At 45.5% G+C, this 26,297-nt stretch overlaps 3 protein-coding genes across 3 annotated transcripts; all 3 read left to right on the top strand.

Moving 5' to 3' along the window:
* Positions 1-709: 709 nt before the first annotated feature.
* LOC133919985 (putrescine hydroxycinnamoyltransferase 1-like) lies at positions 710-2,650 on the top strand. Its single transcript, XM_062364590.1, has 2 exons — positions 710-1,370; positions 1,453-2,650. The coding sequence occupies exons 1-2, from the start codon at positions 966-968 to the stop codon at positions 2,332-2,334; spliced, it is 1,287 nt and encodes a 428-aa protein (XP_062220574.1). The 5' UTR covers positions 710-965; the 3' UTR covers positions 2,335-2,650.
* Positions 2,651-2,824: 174 nt separating this feature from the next.
* On the top strand, positions 2,825-3,956 carry LOC133917750 (NADPH-dependent aldehyde reductase-like protein, chloroplastic). The gene has a single exon (XM_062361614.1). It carries the CDS (start codon positions 2,928-2,930, stop codon positions 3,756-3,758), a length of 831 nt encoding a protein of 276 aa, XP_062217598.1. The 5' UTR covers positions 2,825-2,927; the 3' UTR covers positions 3,759-3,956.
* A 5,690-nt stretch (positions 3,957-9,646) lies between these two features.
* Positions 9,647-25,663, top strand: LOC133918122 (transcription factor SPEECHLESS-like). Its single transcript, XM_062361865.1, has 2 exons — positions 9,647-10,297; positions 25,370-25,663. The coding sequence occupies exons 1-2, from the start codon at positions 9,647-9,649 to the stop codon at positions 25,661-25,663; spliced, it is 945 nt and encodes a 314-aa protein (XP_062217849.1).
* Positions 25,664-26,297: the final 634 nt, after the last annotated feature.

Below are 26,297 nucleotides of genomic sequence, written 5' to 3'. Positions count from 1 at the left end.
TCTTATTCAGATGCATAAAAAATTTGCTAAGATGAGTCAAAAAGGGATTCAAGGCGCTAGGGACATAGGAGACCAACACTACCCGGTGTCTGGGGAACGAGAGCTAACTGGTTTGGTAGCCAACGCCGTCAAGTGTTCTTTCTTTTGGCCTGAGCGTCCCGAGCTCTTTGACGTTGTAATGCGATTCTCTAACTTCACGGTGGAGTGATTTCACTCTACCACAAGCTGTTGGATCGTAGATGGATGAGTAGGGTTTGATGATACAGTGTTTGTTTGCGTCCCGAGCTTTTGGTACAGTAATAGGATCCTCAGATTTCACGGTAGAGTGAAGTTACGGTGACTTCATGGTAGAGCATTTGGATCGTATATGGATAGGTAGGATCTGATGTTACATTGTTTGTTTTTTTACTGTGAAATCGCTATATCACCATTGTTGCAGTATTTGACGTAAGTCTATTGTTTACTACCTCACAAATCATTGTTTTCCATTTCAGGTTGAAGTCAGATAATTTGGATCCCTTGGCATTATGTAAGGATAAAAAAAACCATGTGATTCACAACTCTCTAAGTATAGTTTTGGTCTAATACCGTCAACGTAAATCATGGACGCAAGAACATCTCCAATCATAAACACGAACAGCAATGCATTCTCAACGCAAACTCGGATAGTGAAGTAAGTCGAGTCCAAATGTCCAGCAATACATTCAACTAACATGTTCGATCTTTGGGGCACAAAAAATATTGCAATTTTAAGTACAGTATGGTACTTGTGCCCAAATCCTTAAACTCGTTCTCAATTCCCCCTGTGAATCCAAGACTAATTAATCGCAGAAATAAAATAAAATGCAAGTCCAATCCAAACGCATGAAAGAACACCGAGAGTCCCAGACAGACAACTACGCACCAACATTAGCCTCTCTTCCCATCGATCGAGCTCTCGTAGCTTGGCTGGCCCTCAGAGAGAAATGGCAGTGGAGATCCTCGAATCCTGCATGGTGACGCCCGGCGAGGCGACGCCCAAGCACGAGCTCTGGCTCTCCAACCTCGACCTCCTCGTGGCCAGGGGGCACACGCCCACCGTCTACTTCTACCGGCCCAGCCCCGGCTCGGCCTTCATCTCGCCGGACGTCCTTAAGGCCGCCCTGTCCAAGGCGCTCGTTCCCTTCTACCCCCTCGCCGGCCGGCTAGCGCAGGACGGAGCTGGCCGCCCGGAGATCCGCTGCACTGGCGATGGCGCTCTCTTCGTCACCGCGCGCGCTGATGCCACCCTTGACGACCTCGGCGGCTTCGGCCCGTCGGATGAGCTGCGGAGGATGCTTGTCCCTTCGGCCGACGGCGGCGACCGCGCCGGCATCTTGGCCATGTTCCAGGTCGCGCCCTTGCACAGCGTTCAAGTAGTGCTTGTAGGGGCGTAGTAGGTTGCGATGCTGACGCGTGCGTGCGCCGATGCAGGTGACGTTCTTTAAGTGCGGCGGGGTGTGCGTCGGCGCGGCCATCCACCACACGGCGGCGGACGGCCTCGCGGCACTCGACTTCGTGAACACGTGGGCCGCCATCGCGAGGGGCGTCTGCGAGGCCGCGCCTCGCCCGTGGCTCGACCGCACGCTCCTCCGCGCGCGTTCCCCTCCCATTGCGCTCTTCGACCACTCCGAGTACTCCCGGCGCGGCGGCGGGTCAAAGCAAGAGAAGGTTCCGTTCGAGTCCGCCATCCTCGCCATGTCCAAAAACCAGATCGACGCGCTCAAGGGTGACGGTGGCGGCGGAAAGAAGCTCTCCACGTTCAAGGCCGTGGTCGCCTGCGTGTGGCGGTGCGCGTGCAAGGCTCGCGGCCTCGCCGGAACAGAGGACACCCGGCTGTACATGACCGCCGACGCCCGCTCCCGCGTCCGCCCGCCGCTCCCGGACGGCTACCTCGGCAACGCCATCTTCCGAGCGTCGACGGTGGCCAAGGTGGGCGACATCGTCTCCGAGCCACTCGACGCCGCCGCGAACAGGGTCTCCGGCGCCACCGCTGGGCTGAACGACGAGTACATCCGGTCGCTGGTGGACCACCTGGACCAGGTGGTGAGCGACGCTGCAGGGCTGCGCAAGGGGGAGTGGGTCATGCCGGAGACCGACCTGTGGGTCATAAGCTGGCAGGGGCTGCCGATCTACGACGCGGACTTCGGGTGGGGCCGGCCTGCTTTCATGGGCCGGGCGTGCCTCCAGTTCAGCGGCCTCGTGTACCTCGTCCCCGGCCCGGACGGCGACGGCCGGCTCGACGTCGTCGTGGCCATGGAGCCGAAGAGCCTGGCCAAGTTCAAGGAGCTGTTCTACGAGGAGCTCAAGGTCTAGCACTCTACTGGAGTACTCCACTACTCCTTGTGCACTTGCAACTTCTAGTGGGCGTGAAAGAAGCTGCTTATTGCTGACGTTGTTGGAGCTGCTATTTCCGTCATGTCTAGCGGTGCTTCTATGCATCTCAAAAACAGATTCCTTGGAGCGTATGTATTTTGCTGTCAGTGTTTCCTTACACTGTGTTTCTACTGCTGTACACGTACTCCTTGCATTGCTACTACGTACAAGCGCTGCATTTGGCAAAGTGCAGTAATGTTAGTTACCAATGGCAGTAAAAGATCGTTCCAAGGCTCCATAACGTGGAAGCGGATATATGGTTTTTGCACCAGGAGACACAATCACACAACTATGTTAAAAAGAACAATCCAAAAACAAATTCCTTGCATGCATTATGGAGCTCCGCGCAATTATGAGAAAAGTCCAGTGGCTGAAGAGGCCGCGGGGAATCAATTCAAAGACGTAACTCGTCTTGTCGCGGGCAATTTAGTTGATCCGTCTCGCACACTTGCATCTGTTTATAAAAACGGCTCGATGCCTCCAATCACTTGCACATCCAAGCCGTAATCAGAACAGATGATAGCGAGTTCCCGATGAGCAATCCACCTCACGAGCTGCGCCTCACCAGCGGTGATGTCCCCTCTCGCCCGGCCCCCGGCGAACAGCCACTTCACGGCCGGGTGGCCATCGTGACGGGCGGCTCTGGCGGCATCGGCGCCGCGGTCACCGCGCACCTGGCGTCCCTCGGCGCTCGCGTCGTGGTCGGCTACGTCGGCGACTCGGCCCTCGCGGACCAGCTCGTCGCGTCGCTCAACTCGGCACCGGGCCCGGGGCCGCGCGCCGTCGCGGTGCATGCGGACGTGTCCGACCCCGCGCAGGTGGCGCTCCTGTTCGACGCGGCGCAGGCGGCGTTCGGCCCCGACCTGCATGTCCTGGTGGCCGCGGCGGGGGTGCAGGACGCGGCGTACCCGTCCATCGCGGACACGACGCCGGAGCAGTGGGACCGCGCGTTCGGCGTGAACACGCGCGGCTCCTTCCTGTGCTGCCGCGAGGCAGCGCTGCGCCTGGTGCGCGGCGGCGGGGGGCGCATCGTCACCTTCTCGTCGTCCAACGTGGGGTCGCTGAGGCCAGGGTACGGCGCGTACGTGGCGACCAAGGCGGCCGTGGAGGCGATGACCAAGGTACTGGCCAAGGAGCTCGCCGGGACGGGGATCACGGCCAACAGCGTCGCGCCGGGGCCGGTTGCCACGCCGATGTTCTACGCAGGGAAGTCCGAGGAGCGCATAATGGCAGTCGCAGGTGAGTGCCCCATGGGGCGGATCGGCGAGCCAATGGATGTGGCGCCGGTGGTGGGCTTCCTCTGCACCGATGCCGCCGGCTGGATCAACGGCCAAGTCATTCGTGTCAACGGTGGCTACGTCTAAGCCAAGTTGTGAACTCTAGACAGGTTACACAAAAATGTCAGGTTCCATGTTCACTCGTTGAGTGTTCGTGCAGCTATGGTTATGGATGGAAAAATAATTAATTACTTATCAACCAGAAATAAATGGCAAATTTGGGAATTTAGACAACATACGTGGCCGTATTTGCGAAATTAGACAACATGTCGACGTATTTGTAAATCTAGCACTCGTATTCGGTAACTCAAAATCCGAAATTTGGCTTACGGTAACTCAAATTCCGAAAACACCCCAGCCCCACAGCTTTCGACAACTCAGGTGCCGAATACGGCACTGTTCACCGTATTCGGCACCTCAGTTGCCGAAATCTCCCCGTATTCGGTAACTGAGGTGCCGAATACGGTGAACAGTGCCGTATTCGGCACCTGAGTTGCTGAAATCAGCCGACCGAGCGTCCCGTCCAGTCTTTTGGCCACGTCACGTCAATCATTTTTTCGCTTTAGCACTCATGATGCTTTCGGCTGGTGATTTTTTCATGCATGTGCTCATTCCAAAACATGTCTCATCTTTGCTTTGGTGCCGCACGCGTAGAGGTGTCGGTGCTGCTGCATAAAATGAGGTCGCTGGTAGAGGAGAAGAGAGCACCAGAGGGAGCAGCAACAGAGCAGAGAAGGGAGAAGAGAAGGGAGCAGCAGAGGAGGAACGCGAGAAGCATCAGCAGAGGAGCAGCAGCTCGAGTATAGGAAGCAGCAGAAGAGGAGCAACGCGAGCAGCAGCAGCGCCAGTTTAACATTTCGAGAGCGCTCACTTTCGTACCGGTTAGTTCTTAGATTACCTAGTTAATACTTAGGTTAGAAATAGTATTTAGAGTAATTAGCTTATTTGGTTAGTCCGTTCTGAAGTAGATTAGTTCTTTCGGAAGTAGATTGTTTAATCCGTTCAATTACATTTGTTTAATTATATTAATTTGATAAATTAGAATACTTTGATTATATGAATTAGATTATTTAATTACGTTATTAGAGTACTTAGATTATTTAATTAGAGTACTTAGTTTATTTAATTAGAGTACTTAGATTATACAAATTAGATTATTTAATTACATTATTAGATTACTTAGATTATTAATTAGAGTACTTAGAGCACTTAGTTTATTTAATTAGATTATATGAATTAGATTATTTGATAAATTAGAGTACTTACATTAATTAATTACAATGCTTAGTTTGATTATATGAATTTGATTAGTCTATATAATTAGATTATTTAATTAGTTTGATATCATGAATTTCTTTCAGCATTGTAATTACATTGTGTCCTTAGTATAATTATATGAATGTCATTATCCGGTAAAATTAGAAAAAATTACGTGTACCTTTGTTTAGCAGATACAATATCATGAAGCTTGTAATATATTCTAATTTTTTGTTCACCTATTTGTTGAACCATGAAGCCTTAAATCATTATCATTGCTCATGGTGGTCTTCCCGAGCTTCTTCAGCAGCGGTATGACGAGAACCGTAGGGGAAGAATGATTTTCACAGGGCAGCAGGTACCACGTTTATATGTGCTATTTCATTACCACGATAATTTCGAACTAACTCTGCACATGTATTGGATACCTCTTGCAGTTGGGTCCGTTGCGAGCCTGGAGTGTTTACAAGATTAAGGAGTTAGACTCTCGATTCCACGAGCCACTCGCACGGGTAGGACTACTACCTTTCGCTCTCATGATGGCCGGAGCTCCCATGGCGGGCGGTGGCAGGACACCTCTGCCGGCTATTGATGAGGCACTGCTCACAGGTCTCATCGACCGGTGGCGTCCTGAGACACACACGTTCCACTTTTCTTTTGGCGAGATGGCTGTAACATTGAGGAACGTGGTCATGCTGACCGGGCTGCCAATCAGGGGCGCCCCGTTAATAGTTTCATGACCCGCAAGGGAGTAGTGGAAGAGTTATGTTGCGGATAGGTAATTATTTGTTATGTAATGCACTTCAAATATTATAGTGCTATTAAAGCTTCATTGACTATCTGCATCTTGTATGTTTGGTGTGCAATACGACGGGAAGGATGCTTTCCTCTCCATGTCCTGGGTTCATGGGCTGCCACAATTCGGTCCATACCCACTGGATGCGGATGAGGCTACACTTATGCAGCACTATGAGGTGTACTTGTACGTCCTGCTCGAATGCATCATGTTCTGCAACACGGCAGTCGATTATGTCGTCCCCCATATTGTATGGTTAGCGGCCCACCTCGCGTCACATCCTTATGAGCCTACATCTTACAGTTGGGGATCTGCAGTGTTGGCTGCAACCTACAGAGGATTGTGTGATGCAACCCAGCGAATAAAGAGGAATGCAACTATTACATGGTGCCTACATCTCTTACAGCTATGGAGTTGGGAGTACCTCCCGGTTTGCAGACCTTGGGTGCTCAAGTGCTACTACTCAGTCCACATCTCCGATGGCATTGCAGATGACATAAGGCCGACGATGGGGTATCGGTGGATTCATGCCAGGCTGAGATGGAGTCAGCAGCACCTCAAATTATTCTGGTATCCCCAGTTAGATAAGGTGTTATACTCAACGACGACACAATCCAGCAGCTCAGTACCACGAAAGTACTGGATCGCCGGCATCGGGTCATCATTGTCAGCAGCTTCTTCATCCCCGCTACCACCGGCTTCATTATCCATGCATCCTGCATCGACCTCAGAAGGGTCCACTCTAGCTCCCTCTCTACTAGAACTGCCCTCCCCGACATGCCCTCCATCCTCTTCATGCATCACCTGTTGGCCTGAGCCTTCCATGGTAGTCATTGCATCACCTTGCACCAGTCGTGACACTATATTTACGTACACCCCTATATCAAAGTTCTCCTCCAATGCCTTGCGTGAGTACAAAGCCCATGCGTTGTTCCTGCTCATCTCGAACAACGTATGGACAACGACCGAGCTGTTTGGAACAAGCCGTGGCCGCACAACCTCTAGGACAACAGTATGGGACTGCTGGTTCACACGCAAAAGGCGCATAATATGTGATTTCATGCCATCTAGATCAATAGGTACCTCAACCGAACTCTCTATGTGCTGGCAGTTCTGAATTGTTACGAGTCTCCCGTGCAAAACTGTGGGACGTTCTCCATAATAAATATGGAAAGTCATACCGTATCTCCTAAACAAATGTACATGTAATAAATAATGAGTAAAAAAATAATACTAATTAAATAATGCAATACTTAACAATACTAAATATTTAAGTAAGTAACTATGCTAATTAAATCATCAATATTGAATTTAAATGAAAGAACAAATATTAAAGATCGAATTAAAATATTAATTAAATAATACGTAAGTACTAATATACAACTATTGTGAATAAGTACTAATATACAACTAATATGCCTCTTTGTTGCTACTGGACACTATCTTCTACGGTTCTACTAAACCTAAGTGATTAAACTAATTAATCAAGTTAATTGAAATAATCAAATTACTTTAATAAAACTAATTACCTTGATTAAATTATGTAATTCATGTTATTAAATTAAGTAAAGAATCTAATCACACTTACTAATAAAATTCATATTATCCAACTAAACAAATAATCTAAATACTCTAATTTATCAAAATAATATAATTAATCAAATGTACTTGAATGAATTTAACAATCTACTTACGAAGGGACTAATATACTTCTGAACGGACTAAGAAAAATCTAATTACTATTACTAATTAACTACGTAATCTAAGAACTTACCTGAAGGTAATTGAGCGCGGCTGCTGCTCGCGTTGATCCTCTCCGGCTGCCCTCTCTGCTCGAGCTGCTTCTCCTAGCGTTGCTCCGCTGCTGCTCTCTTCTCTCCACTGCTGCTCTCTTCTCTTCTCCCTTCTCTCCTTTGCTGCTGCTCTTATCTCCTCTGCCAGCCAGCATATTTTATTAGGCACAAAAGCATCAGAGACCCCGCACATGTCACGCATACACCGAAAGCATCGACACGACGCGACGTGACAAGACGCAGAGGCGACGCATGCGGTAGGCCCAACGGCTTTCGGAAACTGAGGTGCCGAATACGGTATTGTGCACCGTATTCGGCACCTCAGTTGCCGAATACAGAGAGTTTTCGGCAACTGAGGTGCCGAATACGGTGCACAGTGCCGTATTCGGCACCTCAGTTTCTGAAAACTGTGGGGCCGGCGTTTTTTCGATACTTCAGTAACCAAAAACAAGATTTCGGATTTTGAGGTTCCGAATACATGTGCTAAATTTACAAATACGCTCATCTGTTGTCTAATTTCGCAAATACGGCCGCGTATGTTGTCTAAATTCCCAAATTCACCGAAATAAATAATTAATAATTATATCTCTACGGTATAAAACACGAGTTCATTCTCGCGTCACATTTTCCCTTACTCTTCTCTTGTCTAATAAAAACATCTAAAATTCAAATAATTTATTCACTTTTGTCATCTACCCTCATCCTCCATCCTCTCTGTCTCGTTACCGGCTACAGATATCGGACATATTTTACTAATGAAAATAAATTAAAAAAATCAGGAGAGAAATTAGCGGATAATCCCATCTCCTTTTTTCAGATCACATCTGAAATCAAACTACGGTATCGCTCTAGACGTATTTATTCGGTGACGTTCATATGGTGCATCCATATATTCATACATTGAGTTTGTGCTTGATATTACCGTGTCCAATATTTGTGTTTTCGTTATAACGCATGGATACTTAGCTAGTAAATATACCTATTAGTTTAAAGAGTGTTGCTGCTACTTACCAACGGTGTGTTCATATTACTTTTAATGATTAAGTCGGAAGGAATCTTGAGGCATATGTTAATGATGGTTGTTAAAAAGTAAAACCAAAGAAGATTTACTCTTTGATTTACGGGAAACTTTCGATAGCCTTAGGAAATATTGTATGATGTTGAATCCTGAGAGATATGTCTTTGGAGTCTTCTCAGGAAAACTACTAGGGTTTTTAGTGTCCAATTGAGACAAACCCTGGGAAGATAAAAGCTGTCGAGGATATGCCACTACTACAAAAAATATCATCATTGATGGTTCAAAATTCACATCACTGACGTTTTTTGAACTAGCAGTGAATAAGCGGTAATGACAATCTATGATTATTACTACTGGTTCAAACTGGTAGTGATTGTAGATATCACTGTGTGTTCGTATCACAAACCGGCACGATACAATCTATCACTGTCGGTTCTTGATCTCATTCCGCTCAATTTGCATACTTATCATTGCTGGTTCCATCTATGAACCAGCAGTGATACTCAATCAAGGACACAAAAATTAAAAATTAAACATTCATATATTAATATAAATGAGATTAGCATTACTATTGATTATATTAATATAGTTTATACTAATTACAGCAAAAACTGTTGTCATGCAGACGACATCGCGAAAACCCTAACGCGTGAGTCGACTAACCTAGGTAACTAGTTGTGCTCGAGTTGAAACTCGACCCACGAACAGAAGTCCACAGCCACGCTGTTGTCATCGTCATCTTCCTCCTCATCCTCATCCTCGTCCTCATCCTCCTTCGATGAGCTCGTCCGGACCTTCTTGGCCCTCGGTGGCTCGTCGATGAACACGTCCCATACCTCGTCGTCCGACGAGGGGAACCCGGTGAAATGCCAAAATAGGAGGTGGGAGGGGGGCTTGTCCAGCGGGGCCTCTTCCTCCTCAGATGAGGACGCAGGTGTGGGATGCGTCCTCGAAGAAGGTGGTGGAGGTGGTAGTGGATCCATGTGGATCGCGCGTGGGAGGTGGAGGTGGCCGGCGGAGAGAGAGAGAGAGAGAGAGAGAGAGAGAGAGAGAGAGAGAGAGAGAGAGAGAGAGAGAGAGAGAGAGAGAGAGAGAGATTGTTAACTTGGTGATGACCGCATTCTTGATGGAAATGCAGGGAGACCAAGCGTCCATCATAGGAGGGGTGGTGGAGTACATCAAGGAGCTGCAGCAGGTACTGCGTTCGCTGGAGGCCAAGAAGCACCGCAAGGCGTACGCCGAGCAGGTGCTCAGCCCGCGCCCCGCGACGGTGACGGCGAGCCCGCGCCCGCTCATCAAGTCGACACCGCCGCTCAGCCCACGGGTGGCGGTGCCAATAAGCCCCCGAACGCCAACCCCGGGCAGCCCGTACAAGCCCTGTGGCAGGGCCGGCGGCAGGCTCCTGCACCAGATCGCGGCGGCCGCGGCCTACATGACGTCGCCGGCCATGACGCCGACGTCGTCGTCGTCATCCTATCCGCACGATCAGCAGCACTACTCGTCGCAGCCGTACCTGCCGACCCTGGATAGCATCGTGACCGAGCTCGCCGCGCACGCCGCCAGGCCCGCGGCGGTCGGGCTCCTCCTCCCGGACGTGAAGGTGGAGTTCGCGGGCCCGAACCTGGTGCTGAAGACAGTGTCGCGCCGCACGCCAGGGCAGGCGCTCAAGATCATCGCTGCGCTCGAGAGCCCCTCGCTCGAGATCCTCCATGCCAGCGTCAGCACCGTCGACGACACCATGATGCACTCATTCACCATCAAGGTATTATACATAGCTACAACCCTACGTGCGTTTTCCAGTATTCACTTATGTTTATTTCGATCTAACCATACATCGTTAATGTGGACATATACAACGACAATCTAGTTAACACATGGATCTACTACTCCCTATATATGGTCACACACACAGATCGTTTTTAATAATTATATTGATTTTTTTTAATATACCGCAATAGATATTAGTGGTTAGAGCTATGTCGATACCCAAAACAATGTATTTTTGTGACCCGGGGGAAGGGAGTAACATTAAAAAATGGACAAAAATGATAAGAAGAAGGCTGCCAAAAAAAGCAGATGAGGCGACATGAAACTCAAGGTACAGTGTATTAAGCATGGAGCACGGGAGAAGAGCTAGTGTTCAATTAATACGGAGTACAGTAGGAGTATCTATTAGGGTGTGTTCATTTCATGTGAGATCTTATATAGCCTACTATTCAAACTCCCCGGGAAACAAGCACTTGCATCATTGATCCAACCAGTGTTTCAAACCCCGCATATGCATGGGACATAAAATTTTAAAACTCGATCGAATCGATTATTGGTTTCATAAATGCCCTAGTGTATATAAGCTAGGTTCTACCATGGACATATCGACTGTAGAGTTCAAGTACACTGTACTATGTGAGTGGTGCACATTGACCAGGTATACGTACACAGATTCACTGTAGCAGACTATGGATGAGCAGATTGCAAAGCAGAGAAAGGGTGCAAGAGCTAGCCAGCTACAATGTTGAATCCCAGTGTCATACCAGCTTGCCAATTGTTCAGACTTCATGTATTCTCAGCTCTATAATCTAGCTAGTCATCCATCTATTTAAACATGCATGGAAATAGTGTATATATGTATATATATATATAGAGCGAGCGAGAGGATCGCTCACATTTAAATGCAATCGCACGCGCGAAAGACGTACGAATTGTTGAGTATCACTGTCGGTTCATAACACACAATCGGCAATGATAATTTGAATATCACTGCAGGTGAGTAACAAGAACCGGTAGTGATACATCATTACCGGTTCGTATTACTAACCGGCGGAGTTAATCACTATCAATGCCGGTTCTTGTTGGCTCAGCTTTTTATGTGCGGGTGAAACTTACGAATTGGTCATAATATGTTATCACCGTCCGTTATTTTTGAACCGATGGTGAAGAGGGGGCACAGATGACCCTTTCTGTGGTAGTGTTCTATCTCCAAGCATAACAAAGGATGTTCAAAGGCTAACTGGTCGTATGGCAGCATTTAGTCATTTTATTTCCCGATTAGCCAAAAATGAACTACATTTTTTCATGCTTCTAAGGAGTCATGAATGTTTCAAGTGTACCGAGCAAACAGAGACATCTTTTCAGGACCTCAAGAGGTATCTTTTTCAAGCTCCTATTCTATCCTCACCTAATGCAAAACATTGTGGCCATGCGACAAGTCGTTAGTGCAGTATTAGTGGTGGAACAAAAAGTTACCGGAAAGCAGGAGCTTGTTCAAAGACCAATGTACTATGTGAGTGAAGTTTTGCGTGTACCAAGAGTGAGCATATACATAGGTGAGAAAACCTTTTAGAAAAGAAAGGGAAAAGGAAAAGGATTACAATTCAAATTGCAATACAATGATCCATACCTTAAAGTGTCATTGTGGCGAAATCATGATGAATCATTGCAAAACAAACCTTGTGCACTAAGAGCCCATAGGATCAATGTGACCATGCCCGGGCCCCACTACAAGAGCTGAGACAAATGCGGAGTATCACTATCGCGTCTGTCGACCGGACGGGAACACTAGGACTAATGGAGAGCAGCCGTGATAGCGAGATGGTGGTGTTCTGTGTGTTTACCTGACATACTCGCCAGCTGTGGATTACGGTGTTGCTGTTGAAAGGGACTAAAGCTTGGCATTATTACAAGTAATTGTATGGAGACAAGGAAGTAGATGAAATGAAAACTCTTGTTATTGATTCATAGGGTGTTTACATATTTATATATGTTGAATGGACATGATAAAATGATATATCTATTGGGAAGATAACCCTTCCCTATAGAAACAACTTTTGGTAGTTGATAAACTGATCACATAGTTAAACACCTAAAGGATGTCTCTAAATTAGAGGTAGTTATTTCACAACTCCCCCTTGATCAATTTTGCCATACGTATACATCACGTAAAAGAACTCCTCCAAACACCCCGTGGAAAAAAAATATGAGAGTGATAGTAATAATATGGTGATATGCCGTTAAAACTCCTTTAAAATCTAGTGAGAAAATAAGAAGAAAATTATATAACATATGTTTATTATTACCTTATTGTAAACTCATATGAGAAAACCTTGAAAGGGAAAACCCATAAGCGAGTGTAGAGAATAATATGTATGATTTGTGGATCAAACCCCGGTAGGGAAAATAGAAGATATGACATATATTCATATGTAGATATTGCCTCATTAAAACCTTTTTATGAGAAACCTTGTAGGTAAAACTCATATAAAGAAAAAAAAAAGGTACAATATGGTGTATGAACATATTAAAAATCAAGAGGAGACTTCCTATGATCCTTGCAAATATTGAAGTCGTCGCATACTAATACCACGAACATATCAGAATGTTGAAGTTGGTAAGGACTTTGTAAATAAATCTGTGAGGTTATCGCAAGATTTAGTTTGCAAGATATTTATCTCTCTATTTTTTTTTAACTCATGAGGATAAATTAATTTAGGAGCAATATGTTTAGTGATATTACTTTTTATGAAACTTGTTTGCATCTGTGCAACATAAGCAACATTATCTTTGTAGATAATAGTTGATGATTCAATAGAATCAATACCACATGACTTTTTATGTGGTTGATCATTCTACGAAACCATACACATGTATGTGATGTTTCAGGATGATAGATGGAAGTAGCCATTGAAATTTGTTTTGATAACTCCTATGAGACACTATATCACCATGAAATCAATCTGTGATCTGACATTATGGGGATCAGTTATATAGCCAGAATCTGGATATCCCACTATGGTCTCATATCTTGATTTTTGTGATATAAAAACTTAGATCTATGGTACCATAAAGATATCTGCGGATATCATCTTTGACTCCTGCCTAATGGTGTGGTTAGCGCTGTGCTTTTAAGCTAGCAAGTTATCTGCAAATGTAATATCAAGCATGTTATGGTTTGCAAGATACATTAGCGATTTGATGGCACTAAAATATAGAACTTTATGTTCAATATCTTTTCATTGTTAACCTAAGGTATGAATGGATCTTGATTCATATTTAGGGATTGAATAACCATAAATATTTTGATGGATATGATTTTTCAATATCATTTAGATATTGGTGGACTGGTGGATAAATATTCCTGAAAGAATATGTTCAAGTCGTAGACTTAAGCGAAAATTGATTTTACCAAAATTATTCATCTCAAATTTTATCTTAAGATGATTACATACTTTGTCGTGTGTGGTTTGGAGATGATACAAAATCCAATTGAGATTACATGATGAACACACATATGCAATCGTTGTGGTTGGAGCAACCCTTCTACGGAAGGAACTTATTTAGTTAGTTGTAACACAATCAAATTAATTGCTTAAGTCATAGAGTGACTTAAGTTGTACGCAATATATATTGTGATTTGTATTTAGATTCAGAATACGAAGTTTATTAGGGACTTATATGTCTGAATCTATCCAATTCATTTGATCTACCAATGATATTAAATATGGGAATGTAATTTTCATACATAACATAGGGTATTTGTAGCATCGCAATTAATGTCGGGTCTCTATGTAAACCTTTGTGTTACAAGCCTTTCTATTTCACTACCTTATAGAATGAAAAACCATTTTGCTTCCGTAGGAAAGACATTGTGTTGTTGAGCGAAATAAATTCTCCATAATTAACACATTTTGTGCTGAAACATGTGAGGAAACGTCCAAACAATATTCTAATTAATTACCAAGAGGATCATTATTCATAATCACAACCTCAATGGTTAACCAGAATATCATCCCGGTAGTCCCGGCACGTGTTTTGTGTCCAAGATCGGAACACATGCCTTCCCAACATGTGCATCACAACAAAGCTTAAGAAAGAGCAGGTAATTAACATTATATTACAAGTTCTTAAGCATGCAACAAGTTATCACAATTTACAGCAAAAGAGAGTTAGGAGGAGACAAAACGCCTCAACTCCTAACCAACAAAAAAACTAAGCAGCGGAAGACTAAAAGCTATACAACAAAAGGATATGGAGCCACATGCCCTTAGGCTCCATAGCAGAACACTGAGTTCGGAGTAGAGTGTGCTACTCCTGCCCGCCACCCAGATCGGTAGGCACAAAGTAGCCAAACACCGTCCACTCCTCGCTGACCTGTGAACCTGCATCAAGTTAAGGGCAGCACCCTGAGTAAGAAGGTACTCGCAAATCTTACACAATCCGGTATATAATATCCCGACTCCAAGGATTATGCATTGAGCTGTTAGCAAGAGTAGGCCACAAGGTTAAGTAAAACATATGCATTGAGCTGTTAGCAAGAGTAGACAACTAACTTAACCAATATATATGAAATTACCCTACAACTATCAATTGCTCATATGAAACTGAAACCACATTAGTATCAATGTATAACAAGTACCATCTCGACCACCTCCCACATATTCGAACCACAAACCACATATCTGAACCATACAACCGAACCAGCCACGAGAACTCTACGACCGGGTGCAAATGAAACAATAGCATGCTCATGATCGAGAGCGCGGCAGTTCGAATTGTTTATACACCATGCAGGGGGATACTCCTGGACCCACATGACTCGGGGACCATACGACTTATGCCACCCGCTAAAGTGCACATAAGGGGGTACCCGTGTCAACCTTTCCCAACCAGCCCCAACCGTGTGCGACATGCAACACTCGGCGTGGTGGTACCAGAACTACTCCCGGAGCAAACTAGTAGCGCTGACAAGCCCGCCCGCTCACACCGTCGTTGTTCAGGCCCCACAAAGCCACAACTGCGAAGGTATTCGGCTCGCCTTACCATTAGATCTGCATGTGGTGAGTTAGGTAAGTGCTAAAGCTAACTACCCCGACGATCGGCCTTAAACGATGCAAGCGGCCTACGGTGTCCGGGTTCCCTTCCTGAACTACCCCCGAACTTTCCTTGAGGGCAGATGACACCCCTAACACCGCCCACATCTCGTCTCATACTCACCACTCGACCAACCAACATCATCGACACAACATTGTAATCATTGTGAAGGTAATTAACCTACAGCTCGCGAACGATGGGACGTTCCACCGCTCGACTTTTACCGAGGACCTATGCATTGCTAAGCATCTTGCATAACTTTTAAGTTAGACCTTAGCATGATTAAACCCAAGCTACAAGGATATGGATCAACAATACATCAAGGTAGAGACAATGCAATTCAATATAGGATCTACCCATTAAAACCTAACATTGACTTCCTATACATGCAAACCTATACATAAGCATAATTTATCAATATTTAGACTCCATTCAATACAAACGACAAGGTTCAATATGATAGATGCTTACCTTGATGCACTGGTTCACAAAGATGTGGCGCCTCGGGATCGACCTCGCTCGCCGGGATCGTTGGTTCGGCAATCTCTAAAAAGAATAACGCGTGCAATGCAATGAGTATGAATGAAGTGCAAATATATGCCATAATATGCATATAATGGATGAAAACATTTTTCCTAGATAGAACAAGTCATAAGGAAACTAGCAAAATTGGATTCATCAATTTTGGACTTATGATGAATTAACGGAAAATTAATGAAGCTTTAACCTAATTAATTAATCTCATAAATTTAATTCTTTATTTCATGGCTGGAGATATTTTTAGTAGGTATAGTAGGTTATTATGAAACAAAAAAATTGTTTCATAATTTTTGAAGCTACAGAGAATTTATTATGAATTTTACAAGTTTCAGCAAGCAGTAACTATGCTATCTGGGTACACAGCGGTCAGACCGCAGGTATACTGGCGGTCAGACCGCCAAGAGTCACGGTTAGACCTCCGGAAACGCGGTCAGACCGCCCCCTTGTAGAGGATTTTGGCCCCTGGCGGTCTGACCGACCTTGGGGTGGCGGTCAGACCGCTGGGAGTCGTCGGGGGCACTTTGGGAGCTCACCGGCGACGATTTCTGCGATATTTGGAGTGGGGACTTGGACCTAGAGCATCACATTGACTTCCTCTACCGTGTAGGGCAACATGTATACGCCGAAATCGATCAAAACTCGGCTATTGCTTCTAATTCATCAAGAACTCATGAACTTCAAACCCCTAGCTCAAAATTCGAAATCCAACCATCTAAAAGGTGGATTCTTGCCATGGGAGTTTAGAGGACTCACCCAAAGGCCTTTACCGAGGTTGTGGACTGCCGATTGAAGGAGGAAACAGAGGGAAAAGCTCGGGAGGCGAAGAAGTCCAGAGTTTTTCACATTTCAACCCTAAACACCAAAAGACACCAAATCCGGCTCAAATCCTCCGAGAAAATGAAAATGAATTAGGGGGATGGATAGCTCATGAGCTTGTGATCACAATGATACCACATACTCACCTCAAATCCCTCTCTTGAGCTCGGATTTTGGAAGAAAAGAGAGGGAGTGAGAGGGAGAGTGAGAGGGGAGGGGAGCACGGTGGGGTGGCGTGGGGGAGAGTGAGGAGGAGAGAGAGTGAGCTGCCACTCTAGAGGGAGAGAGAATGGGGTGGTTGGCCCACTCCAATTGTGAGGAACCGTCCAAATAGTATTCTAATTAATCATCAGGAGGATCATTATTCATAATCACAACCTCGACGATTAACCAGAATACCATTCCGGTAGTCCCGGCACGTGTTTTGTGCCCAGGATCGGAACACATGCCTTCCAACTCAGATATCACAACACAGTTTAATAGAGAGCAAATAATTAAACTGGATTACCATTGTTAAACAAGCAACTGCTTCCACAATTTACAACAAAATAGGAACAACAACAACTACTACGCAGCGGAAGAAAAACCTATACAACAAAAGAGTATGGAGCCGTATGCCCTTAGGCTCCATACCAAAAGCGCCGGAGTTCGGAGTAGAAGGTGCTACTCCTGCCCGCCACCCTGATCGGCAGGCACAAAGTAGCCGAACACTGCCTCTTCTTCGCCGACCTGCGAACCTGGAAGCAACTTAAGGGCAGCACCCTTAGTACGAAGGTACTAGCAAGTCTTACACAGTATGAGTATATATATTCTCGACTCCAAGGATCATGCATTTAAAGCTGTAGCAAGGATTAAGACATGTTTAAGTTTATTAAGCAGTAAGCAACCTAGACTCTAGGTGAAAGCCACTGACTTAACCAACCACCGACTCAAACCCTGCCAACCAACTGATCAAAACAGATATATAACAACAAGTGTATAAAAGCAAACCATTCCCACCAAACCACCAACCACATACCGACCAAGCTACCCCAATCCAACCATGCCACAACCCACATCGAAACTCTACGACCAAAACATGGTCGCTCGGTGGAGATAAGCGATAGCGATGCTCATAACCGAGAGCGCGGCAGTTCGAACTGATAATACACCCTGCAGGGGGATACTCCTGGACCCACACGACACAGGGACCATACGGCTTGTGCCACCCGCTAAGATGCGCACAAGGGGGTACCCGTGACAACCTTTCCCAACCAGGCCCAACCATGTGGATCAACCATAGCTCGGCACGGCGGTATTAGAACTACTCCCCGAGCAAACTAATACCGCTAAAAGCCCGGACTCAAACCGGACTCACACCGTCTATGACGAGGCCCACATGACCACGTCTGCGAAGGTAATCGGCTCGCCTACCATTATATCAGCATGTGGTGAGTAAGGTATGTGCTAAAGCCGACTACACCGATGATCGGTGCTTAACCGGTGCAAGCGGTCTACGGTGTCCGGGTTCCCTCCCCGAACTGCCTGAGGACTCCTCGTGAGCAGATGACACCCCTAACACCGCCCACACCTCGTCTCAACTCACCACTCACCAAACCGACTCATCATCAACACAACCATAAGTGCGAACAAGTAATAAGTCCTAGGCTCGCGACAACGGTGGACGCCGTCGTCGACTTCTACCGGAAAGCCTAAGTACCACTAAGCATAGCGAACTAAAATTAGACCTCGATGACACCACTAGGCTCCTAGGAACAACACATGACACGTGACCGAAATGGGATAATGCATCGGTATAGGTTCTACCCAACTCAGTACCCGACACATGCAATGTATACATAAGCGTAGATAACATATTAAAATTTCAAGTAGACACGGTGCAATATGAACGATGCTTGCCTTGCTGCCCTGAATCAGAAAGGTGGGACGCCTCACGATCGCCCACGGCCTCCGGGATCGACGGATCGACGTTCACTACAGAGAGCAACGCGTGCAATGTAATGAGCATGTATGAAATGCGATCATGTAAGAAAAATATGCTCCACAATACATGACAACATTATTCCAAGATCGTACTGTCCAAACCGGAATTTTCCAAGTGGTCTCAAAAAGTTTGGAGTTCCTACGAATTAACTACGAATTTTACAAGCTATCAGCTATCAGGAAAGCCTGATAAACCGTGCTCGGGGTGCCCGGGATGAACAGTACTCACGGGTACCCGGGGTGAACAGTACCCGGGGGTGCTCGGGGTGAACAGTACCCGGGGGGTGCTCGGGTGAATAGTACCGGGGTCCTCGGGATCGACCGTGCTCGGGTGCTCGGGGTGAATCAGTACAGGGGTGCTCGGGTGCTCGGGTGAACAGTACCCGGGGTCGTCGGGTGAACAGTACCCGGGGGTGCTCGAGAGTGCTCGGAGGGTGAACAGTACCCGGGGGTGCTCGGTGAACAGTACCAGGGTCCTCGGGATCGACCGTGCTCGGGTTCTCGGGTGAACAGTACCCGGGGGTCGTCGGGTGAACAGTACCCGGGTGCTCGGGAGTGCTCGGGGTGACTGCGCTCGGGTGCTCGGGTGAACAGTACCAGGGGTCGTCGGGTGAACAGTACCCGGGGGTGCTCGGGAGTGCTCGGGGTGACTGCGCTCGGGGTGCTCGGGTGAACAGTACCCGGGGTGACAGCGCTCGGGAGTGCTCGGGGTGACTGCGCTCGTGCTCGGGTGAACAGTACCCGGGGTTGTCGGGTGAACAGTACCCGGGGTGCTCGGGAGTGCTCGGGGTGAATGTGCTCGTGCTCGGGTGAACAGTACCCGGGGTCGTCGGGTGAACAGTACCAGGGGTGCTCGGGTGAACAGTACCCGGCGCTACAGTAAAATCAGCCTCGCGCAGCTCCAGAACAGCAACCATTACGAAGGGAAAAACTGGGCTAAACTAACCTGGGAGTCTCTCTAAATCAAAAGTAAAAATGCCTAGAAGGGTGTACAGGGTCTAGACTTTGCTCAACCGCCTAGTAACATGATTCCTAACTCAAATCCACATAAATCCTCATTTGTTCCCAGACTGCAGAACTTTAAGAACTTTGCAACCCTAGTTCCAGATTCAAGATCTATCCAACCAAAAATGAGCATACTTGCCATGGGAGCCTAGCAGACTCACCTAAGGTCCTTTGCTGAAGTTGGTGACCGCCAGTTGAAGGAGGAAACGACGGAAAATGGCTTGGAGAAGAGAGGAAAAACTGCTGCTTCCTTGCTTCTCCCAAAGAACACCAAACAAGTTCAGAACCAGCTCGAATTCCTTCGGGGAAACTGAAAATGAATTGGATGGACGAGTAGTCCTTGAGCTGGTGGTCTCGTGAGTACCACATACGTACCTTGATCTTGCTCCCAGAGGTAGGGATCCAAAGGGGAAAAAGGGAGCCTAAGAGAGAGAGTGAGAGAGACAGCCAACTCCAACTTGCTTCCTCAAAAAGCCTTATATGGTGGAGTGGGTGAGGAGTACGTATGGGCAAGTTTGAGGGGGAGAGAGAGCTGTTGCCCACTTATAGAGAGATATTTTCCACCCAAGTGGGCCCCATTTACCTAGAGGAAAGTCCAGACTTGCTTCCAGCTCCTTTATTTCTCTTAGTTTTTCCTTCTCCCACCTCATTGACTCAAAGTGAAGTGCTCCAGTGACCCAAACTGGAACATGAAGCTGAAATTGCATGTTTTAGGATTAAAACACACAATTATGGATTTCGGGACGTGACACCAATGGGGCCCACGTGTTAGAGAAGGAGTCCGTTTTAACTGCGAATTCAATTCTTTTCTCTCCCGAATTTCTTTCTCTCATCCAATTGTTTTCAAACAAAGTGCCTAGTACGCCAAAATAATTTATCTCGAAATTAATTATGATGCTAATGATGCATGATTAAGGTTAATCACGCAATTATAGAATTTGGGACGTGACAAACCTCCCCTCCTTAAAAGGAATCTCGCCCCGAGATTCGGTACGAGTCGGGGAAGAGCGTGATGAGTCTAGAAACCACGCTGTGGACACTTTCACGCGGTGAGTGATGGAATCCAAAGCAATACCTTTAATCCACATGTGTGATGAACATAGACATGCAAGAGGTCCCAATTGTACAAAACTCACACAACGCTTACAAGCTCGCAAAGAGCTCGGGATACTCGGAGCGGATTTTATCCTCACGCTCCCAAGTTGCCTCGTCTTCTGAGTGATTGCTCCATTGGACTTTGATGAATTTGATGGAATTTCGCTGTGTCTTGCGCTCGGCTTCATCCAAGATTCGGATTGGCCACTAACAATATGTCAAGTCCGGTTGCAACTCCTGAGGTGCAACATCAACGACCTCGGCTGGAACTCGGAGGCATTTCTTCAGTTGTGACACGTGAAAGACGTTATGCACGGCGGAGAGGGACGGAGGCAAGTCCAGTTGATATGCCACCTCTCCATGCCGAGCAACAATCTAGAATGGTCCCACGTATCGAGGCGCTAACTTGCCTCGGACTTGGAATCGGCGAACACCCTTGAGCGGTGAAACCTTGAGATACACATGATCTCCAATTACGAACTCGAGGTCTCGACGGCGACGATCCGCATAGCTCTTTTGCTGGGATTGAGCCATGAGGAGACTCTTGCGGATATTCAGAACATGATCTTCTGCCTCCTTGACCAAATCCGGACCAAGGAAAGCCCGTTCACCGTATTCGGACCAATTTAGCGACATTCGGCATCTCTGGCCATAAAGAGCTTCAAACGGTGCCATCTCAATACTAGCCTGGAAGCTATTGTTGTAAGAGAATTCCGCGAATGGCAAGCATATGTCCCACTTCTTCCCATAAGTGAGAACACAAGCTCGGAGCATATCTTCTAGAATCTGGTTCACCCGCTCAGTTTGACCGTCTGTCTGAGGATGATATGCCGTGCTGTGAAAAAGCTCGATTTCCATAGCCTCTTGGAAACTATTGAATAGAGTACATATATGGTCTATAAAATTATTGAATAGAGCCACATGTATGCTCTCGAATACGTTTAATAAATTGTGTGGCGCATTATGAATTTTAAGGTAAGAGAACATAAAAATTGAATTCCCTGCGGCACATGCGGTGCACTTAAATCTAAAGATTTTGAGAATTTATGTTGTGACCAATAGAATTATTAATATTTTTTTTATCATCTCTAAAGTAGCGTGACCAAGGCAATTATAACAAGTCTTGATTTGATCACGATAGAAAAAGTATTTTGTACGCAATATGTATATAGAGAAGCTTGTCATATCCGTTATTTTGATTAAGAGGAGAAATTCTTCTTTGTTGTCATTATGGGTTTCAATATCAAAACCATTCTAAGGCCATCTCCAGCAAGTTCGGTTTTCACTGCTACAGTACCCCGCAAAACACTGTAGTGCTCGAATTTGCTCTCCAGCAGATACGGTATCCAGCGCTACAGTGTTGAGAAGAGAGAATCGGGTACTCCAAATTTGCTGAAACACTGTCGCAACCGCAATACTGTTCATAGAGGTTGACTGTGGATCCGGAGGGAGGAGAAGAGTAATAGAAGGTAGGAAATAGGGTAGCTGCTGGAGATAGAAAAAATAAAGAGTACTGTAATAGTGTAAGATGATGCTGTAATAGTGTTATAGAGGATAAATTTTTAGAGTATCTGTTGGAGATGGCCTAACAGATATCTCTAAAACTTAGTAAGGTATGGGTTGAATTGGGATACAATAGAGCATCATCGACCAAAGCCAACAATCACTGCATCGCGTCCAGTGATTATCAAAACATTTCCTTATCTGTTAGTAAGAGTTTGGAAATATTTTTGCCCTATATATAGAATTTGTAGTGCAATTGTCCATAAGGTACATTTTCTCCTCAATCAGATTAACTTCTGTAGAAATCTATATATAAAAATGAAGAATTTAATATGATTTTTTTTATCAAATATAGAATACATACAAACTTTATTGCATATCAAAGGTGCTTATATATTATTGTGATATACAATAAAGTTATGACAACATATTATATTACAACACTATGTAGGACATAGATATGATAATATATAATTAATTGGGAGACTAATTGAGGTCTCCAAACATGTCGTTAGAAGAAAATTTCACGATCATGTTGTCGGTGCTCTCAAAGTCCTCTTGCTGCTGCAGAGGGATGTCGTTGTCCAGTTCTGGAGGAACGCTTTGGGAACAACTGGCATTCTTGGTGGAGTTAGGTTGAAGATTGAAATGCACTTCATATCTTTTGCCTTGAACTGATCGGCTTCGTCCAACGGACTTGAGATAGAGATCAATCAAGTATCTATGGGTATGGCATTTCATAGTTGTGTGGTTGTAGGAACCATATTTACGGAAAATTTCATATTTGTCTTTGTTGTTATTGCAAATACCCTTCCCCTTATTGGGTCTATGGAATTTATATTTTTTGGTGCGCTTCTTGTTGCCTTTGAAGTTCTTAGGGCGGCGTTTGTTACTGTCGAACTTTGTATTATTCTGAATATTATAATTAACTTCAGGTAAAGGAGCAGTGTCTATAAGATGTTGGTGATGATACTTCAAAAGAAGTTCATCATATTTTTCGGTCTGAAGTAAAGTGTGAATTAAATCATAATAGTGTTGGTAATTTCTAGTACGATATTGTTGTTGTAATACTCTATGAGTAGGAAGTATTGTAGATAAAGTTTTTTTTTAAAAAAAAATTCTCTGCATCTGTGGGAGCTTTGTCACAAAATAGCAATCTAGAGCAGATCTTGTGAACATCATGGCTGTATGCTCCAATAGACTTAAAGTCCTACAGGCGAATGTTAGACCACTCACATTGTACTTCAGGCAGAATGATCGTCTTTTGTTGTTCATAACACTCTTTAAGTAAGTTTCATATATCATAAGGATTCTCATCCATCAAGTATTCAAATTTTAAATTTGAATGAAGATGGTGCCTTATAAAGTATAAAGCCACATACTTGATTTGATCTAGAAGTGGAAGATCTCCTTCTTGAGGAGAATCAATCGCCATTATTAGTCCACGGGATAATAGACTTATTTTTATGTCCATTTCCTAAGTTAGATAGTTGCGGCCATCTAACTCGAGTCTGTCGAATTCGATGTTAGACATTTTGTCCTACAAAAATGACCAATGATTGAATGAATTTACACTTTAGGTAAATTGAAGAATCATGGTAATGTTGTAATAATGATGCAAATTTGTAAAGTTAAGTTGGGACATTAAGTACATAGTGTAGACCTCAGATTGTGAAGTTAACACGTTAAAGATAATTACCAAATGTAGTGTAGATCTCGCAGTAGTAGGAGGCATAATCTAACATTTGTCAGTAGATGCCTATATTACTATTACCTTGTGTTATGCTATGTAGAATATTTGAAAGAACTCATTGAAGGTAGTCATTAAGTCAAAGTGATAAGATGTAGATATTTCACAGTAATGATGGATAATATGTAAATATGTAGTAGATTTCATAGTTCAATTATCTTGTGTTTCACAAATATTAAATTAAGGTAATCACTTAATTTGATTTTATATTTTAATTCTGCTTGAATTAAGCACTTTTGGGCACAAGAGCTCTTTGGGCTTAATTAAGTTGAATTAATATGTAACTCTGCAAGAAAATAATCTCAATTGCAAAATTAACACAGTTGCAAACAAAATAGCATGTTATAGGAATTGCATTAAGCAAACACATTGAATAATACATAATATTTCAGAAAAATAAGGTTTGGAATGTGAAGTTACAACAGTAAACTACACAGTGCACAAATACAGTAAACACCGAGGGCCTAAACATGAAAAGTACTATATACAAAGTACTATTTAGTTGGACCATCTTGTTATTTGTTAGAAACTCGAGGGGGGTCTTTTGCAAAATGGCTTGAGGCTCGGTGGCTGGTTAATGCAACTTGGGCCTGGGCCTTGTTGGCCTTTCGGCAGGCCCAGTCAGAGGGGGGCGCAACATAAATAGAGGGGTGGGCGACGGTTAGGGTTAGGATTACCCCGTCCCGGCCATCGTCCGCTCCTATGTAGCACCGTCGCACCACCTCATCGACGTGACCGGCACGCCTGTGTGCTGCCGCGACGTGCATTATTGTGCTCGTTGTAGCACCACTGCGTATGTGGCCAATGCATCGCGCTGTCTCACCGTCACGCCACTGTGTGCCGTCGTGCCGCTCAACGGGGCGTGTATTCCTCCCCACTGGAGGAGGAGGCTGGGTCGTCGTGGCCGCCATCAGTGGAGGCCTCGATGGGGAGGCCCATGGTGGCCAGGGTCCAAGATCCCGAGCGAAGGCTGGTACGACAGTTCGCTGCCGCTGTTGTGAAGCGGTAGAGAGTTCGATGAGCCGAAGTCGAGGATGACTCGCGTGAGGCAGCACCGGTGTCGTCGTGAGTAGATTCGGTGGCCTCGTTAGTGTAGAATGGGGAAGCCCCACAACAGGCTACCATGGTGCCGCAGCCGGAGGCGGGTGCGCCGGTGCTCAAGCAGCGCACCACCTTGGTGGCAATGCGGCTCGACCCTGACTCGGTCTAGGCGATCAACGCGGGCGTCGGGGACAGGAGTTCTGAGTCGACGGGTACATCAACCTGTGGTGGTGGCAGGTCGGAGGTGCTGCCAAGGCGGAAGATGAACGGCGTGAAGTCGTGGATGAGGCAGAAACCGAGGGTGCGCGGAGGCGACCTCGAGTGGACGTCGTCGCCTGTGTTGGCCACGATCGGAGTATTGCTGGGGCCGGTGCCATGTGCGTCGACACGAGGACAACAGAATGGGCGAGGACCACGATGACCGTGTCCATGGTGGAAGCGGCGGCCATGGAGACCGCGACCTTGGTAGAAATGGCGGCCATGGTGACTGCGACTGTGGGAATGGTGATGGCGACAACGATCTTGGCATAAGCACGAAGAAGAGCAGACGCGAGAACCATGGGAGGTAAATTCATATTGTACATGGCGCTCACCGATAGTCGAAGGCCTTCGTGCCTTTGTGCTTACTTGTTCTTCTTCGTTATTGTGTGGCTGATTAGAAGTAGAACAAAGTGATGATATTGTATTATAAGTAATTGTATAGAGACAAAAAAAACTAGAGAAAATAAAAACTTTTATTATTGATTCATGAGATGTTTATATATATTTATATATATATATATATATATATATATATATATATATCTTGAATAAATATGATGAACATATCTATTAAAAAGATATTTTTTCTAATAAACATACCTCTGGATAGTTGATAAATTTATTATATAGTTAAATATCTAAGGGTGCCTCTAAATTAGAGTTAGTTATTTCACAACAGGCATGACATGCATGCGTAGTGCGTACCTTTCGTGGCCCAAGCGAGAGAATCGTGCTGAACAGTGGGGCAACCAGACAGCCACATCGTGCTGGACAGAAGTGGAGCGTGTCAGACTGTCAGGATACCAAAAAAGATCACGACTCACGAGCACCGAAAAGATAGGCAGACAGCGGCATGACAGACTGACACTAAAGTTGAGTCCAAATCTGCAATAATACAGACACC

Source organism: Phragmites australis, chromosome 5 (assembly GCF_958298935.1).
Source record: "Phragmites australis chromosome 5, lpPhrAust1.1, whole genome shotgun sequence".
Taxonomy (NCBI): domain Eukaryota; kingdom Viridiplantae; phylum Streptophyta; class Magnoliopsida; order Poales; family Poaceae; genus Phragmites; species Phragmites australis.
Note: the sequence above shows the minus strand (reverse complement) of the source record. Positions and strands in the feature narration are given on the sequence as shown.

Coding starts and splice junctions, on each gene's coding strand:
- LOC133919985 (XM_062364590.1), top strand. CDS start 966: ATGGCAGTGGAGATCCTCGAATCCTGCATGGTGACGCCCGGCGAGGCG. Junction 1,371..1,452: donor GCATCTTGGCCATGTTCCAG/GTCGCGCCCTTG, acceptor GCGCCGATGCAG/GTGACGTTCTTTAAGTGCGG.
- LOC133917750 (XM_062361614.1), top strand. CDS start 2,928: ATGAGCAATCCACCTCACGAGCTGCGCCTCACCAGCGGTGATGTCCCC.
- LOC133918122 (XM_062361865.1), top strand. CDS start 9,647: ATGACCGCATTCTTGATGGAAATGCAGGGAGACCAAGCGTCCATCATA. Junction 10,298..25,369: donor TGCACTCATTCACCATCAAG/GTATTATACATA, acceptor TGGTGGTGGCAG/GTCGGAGGTGCTGCCAAGGC.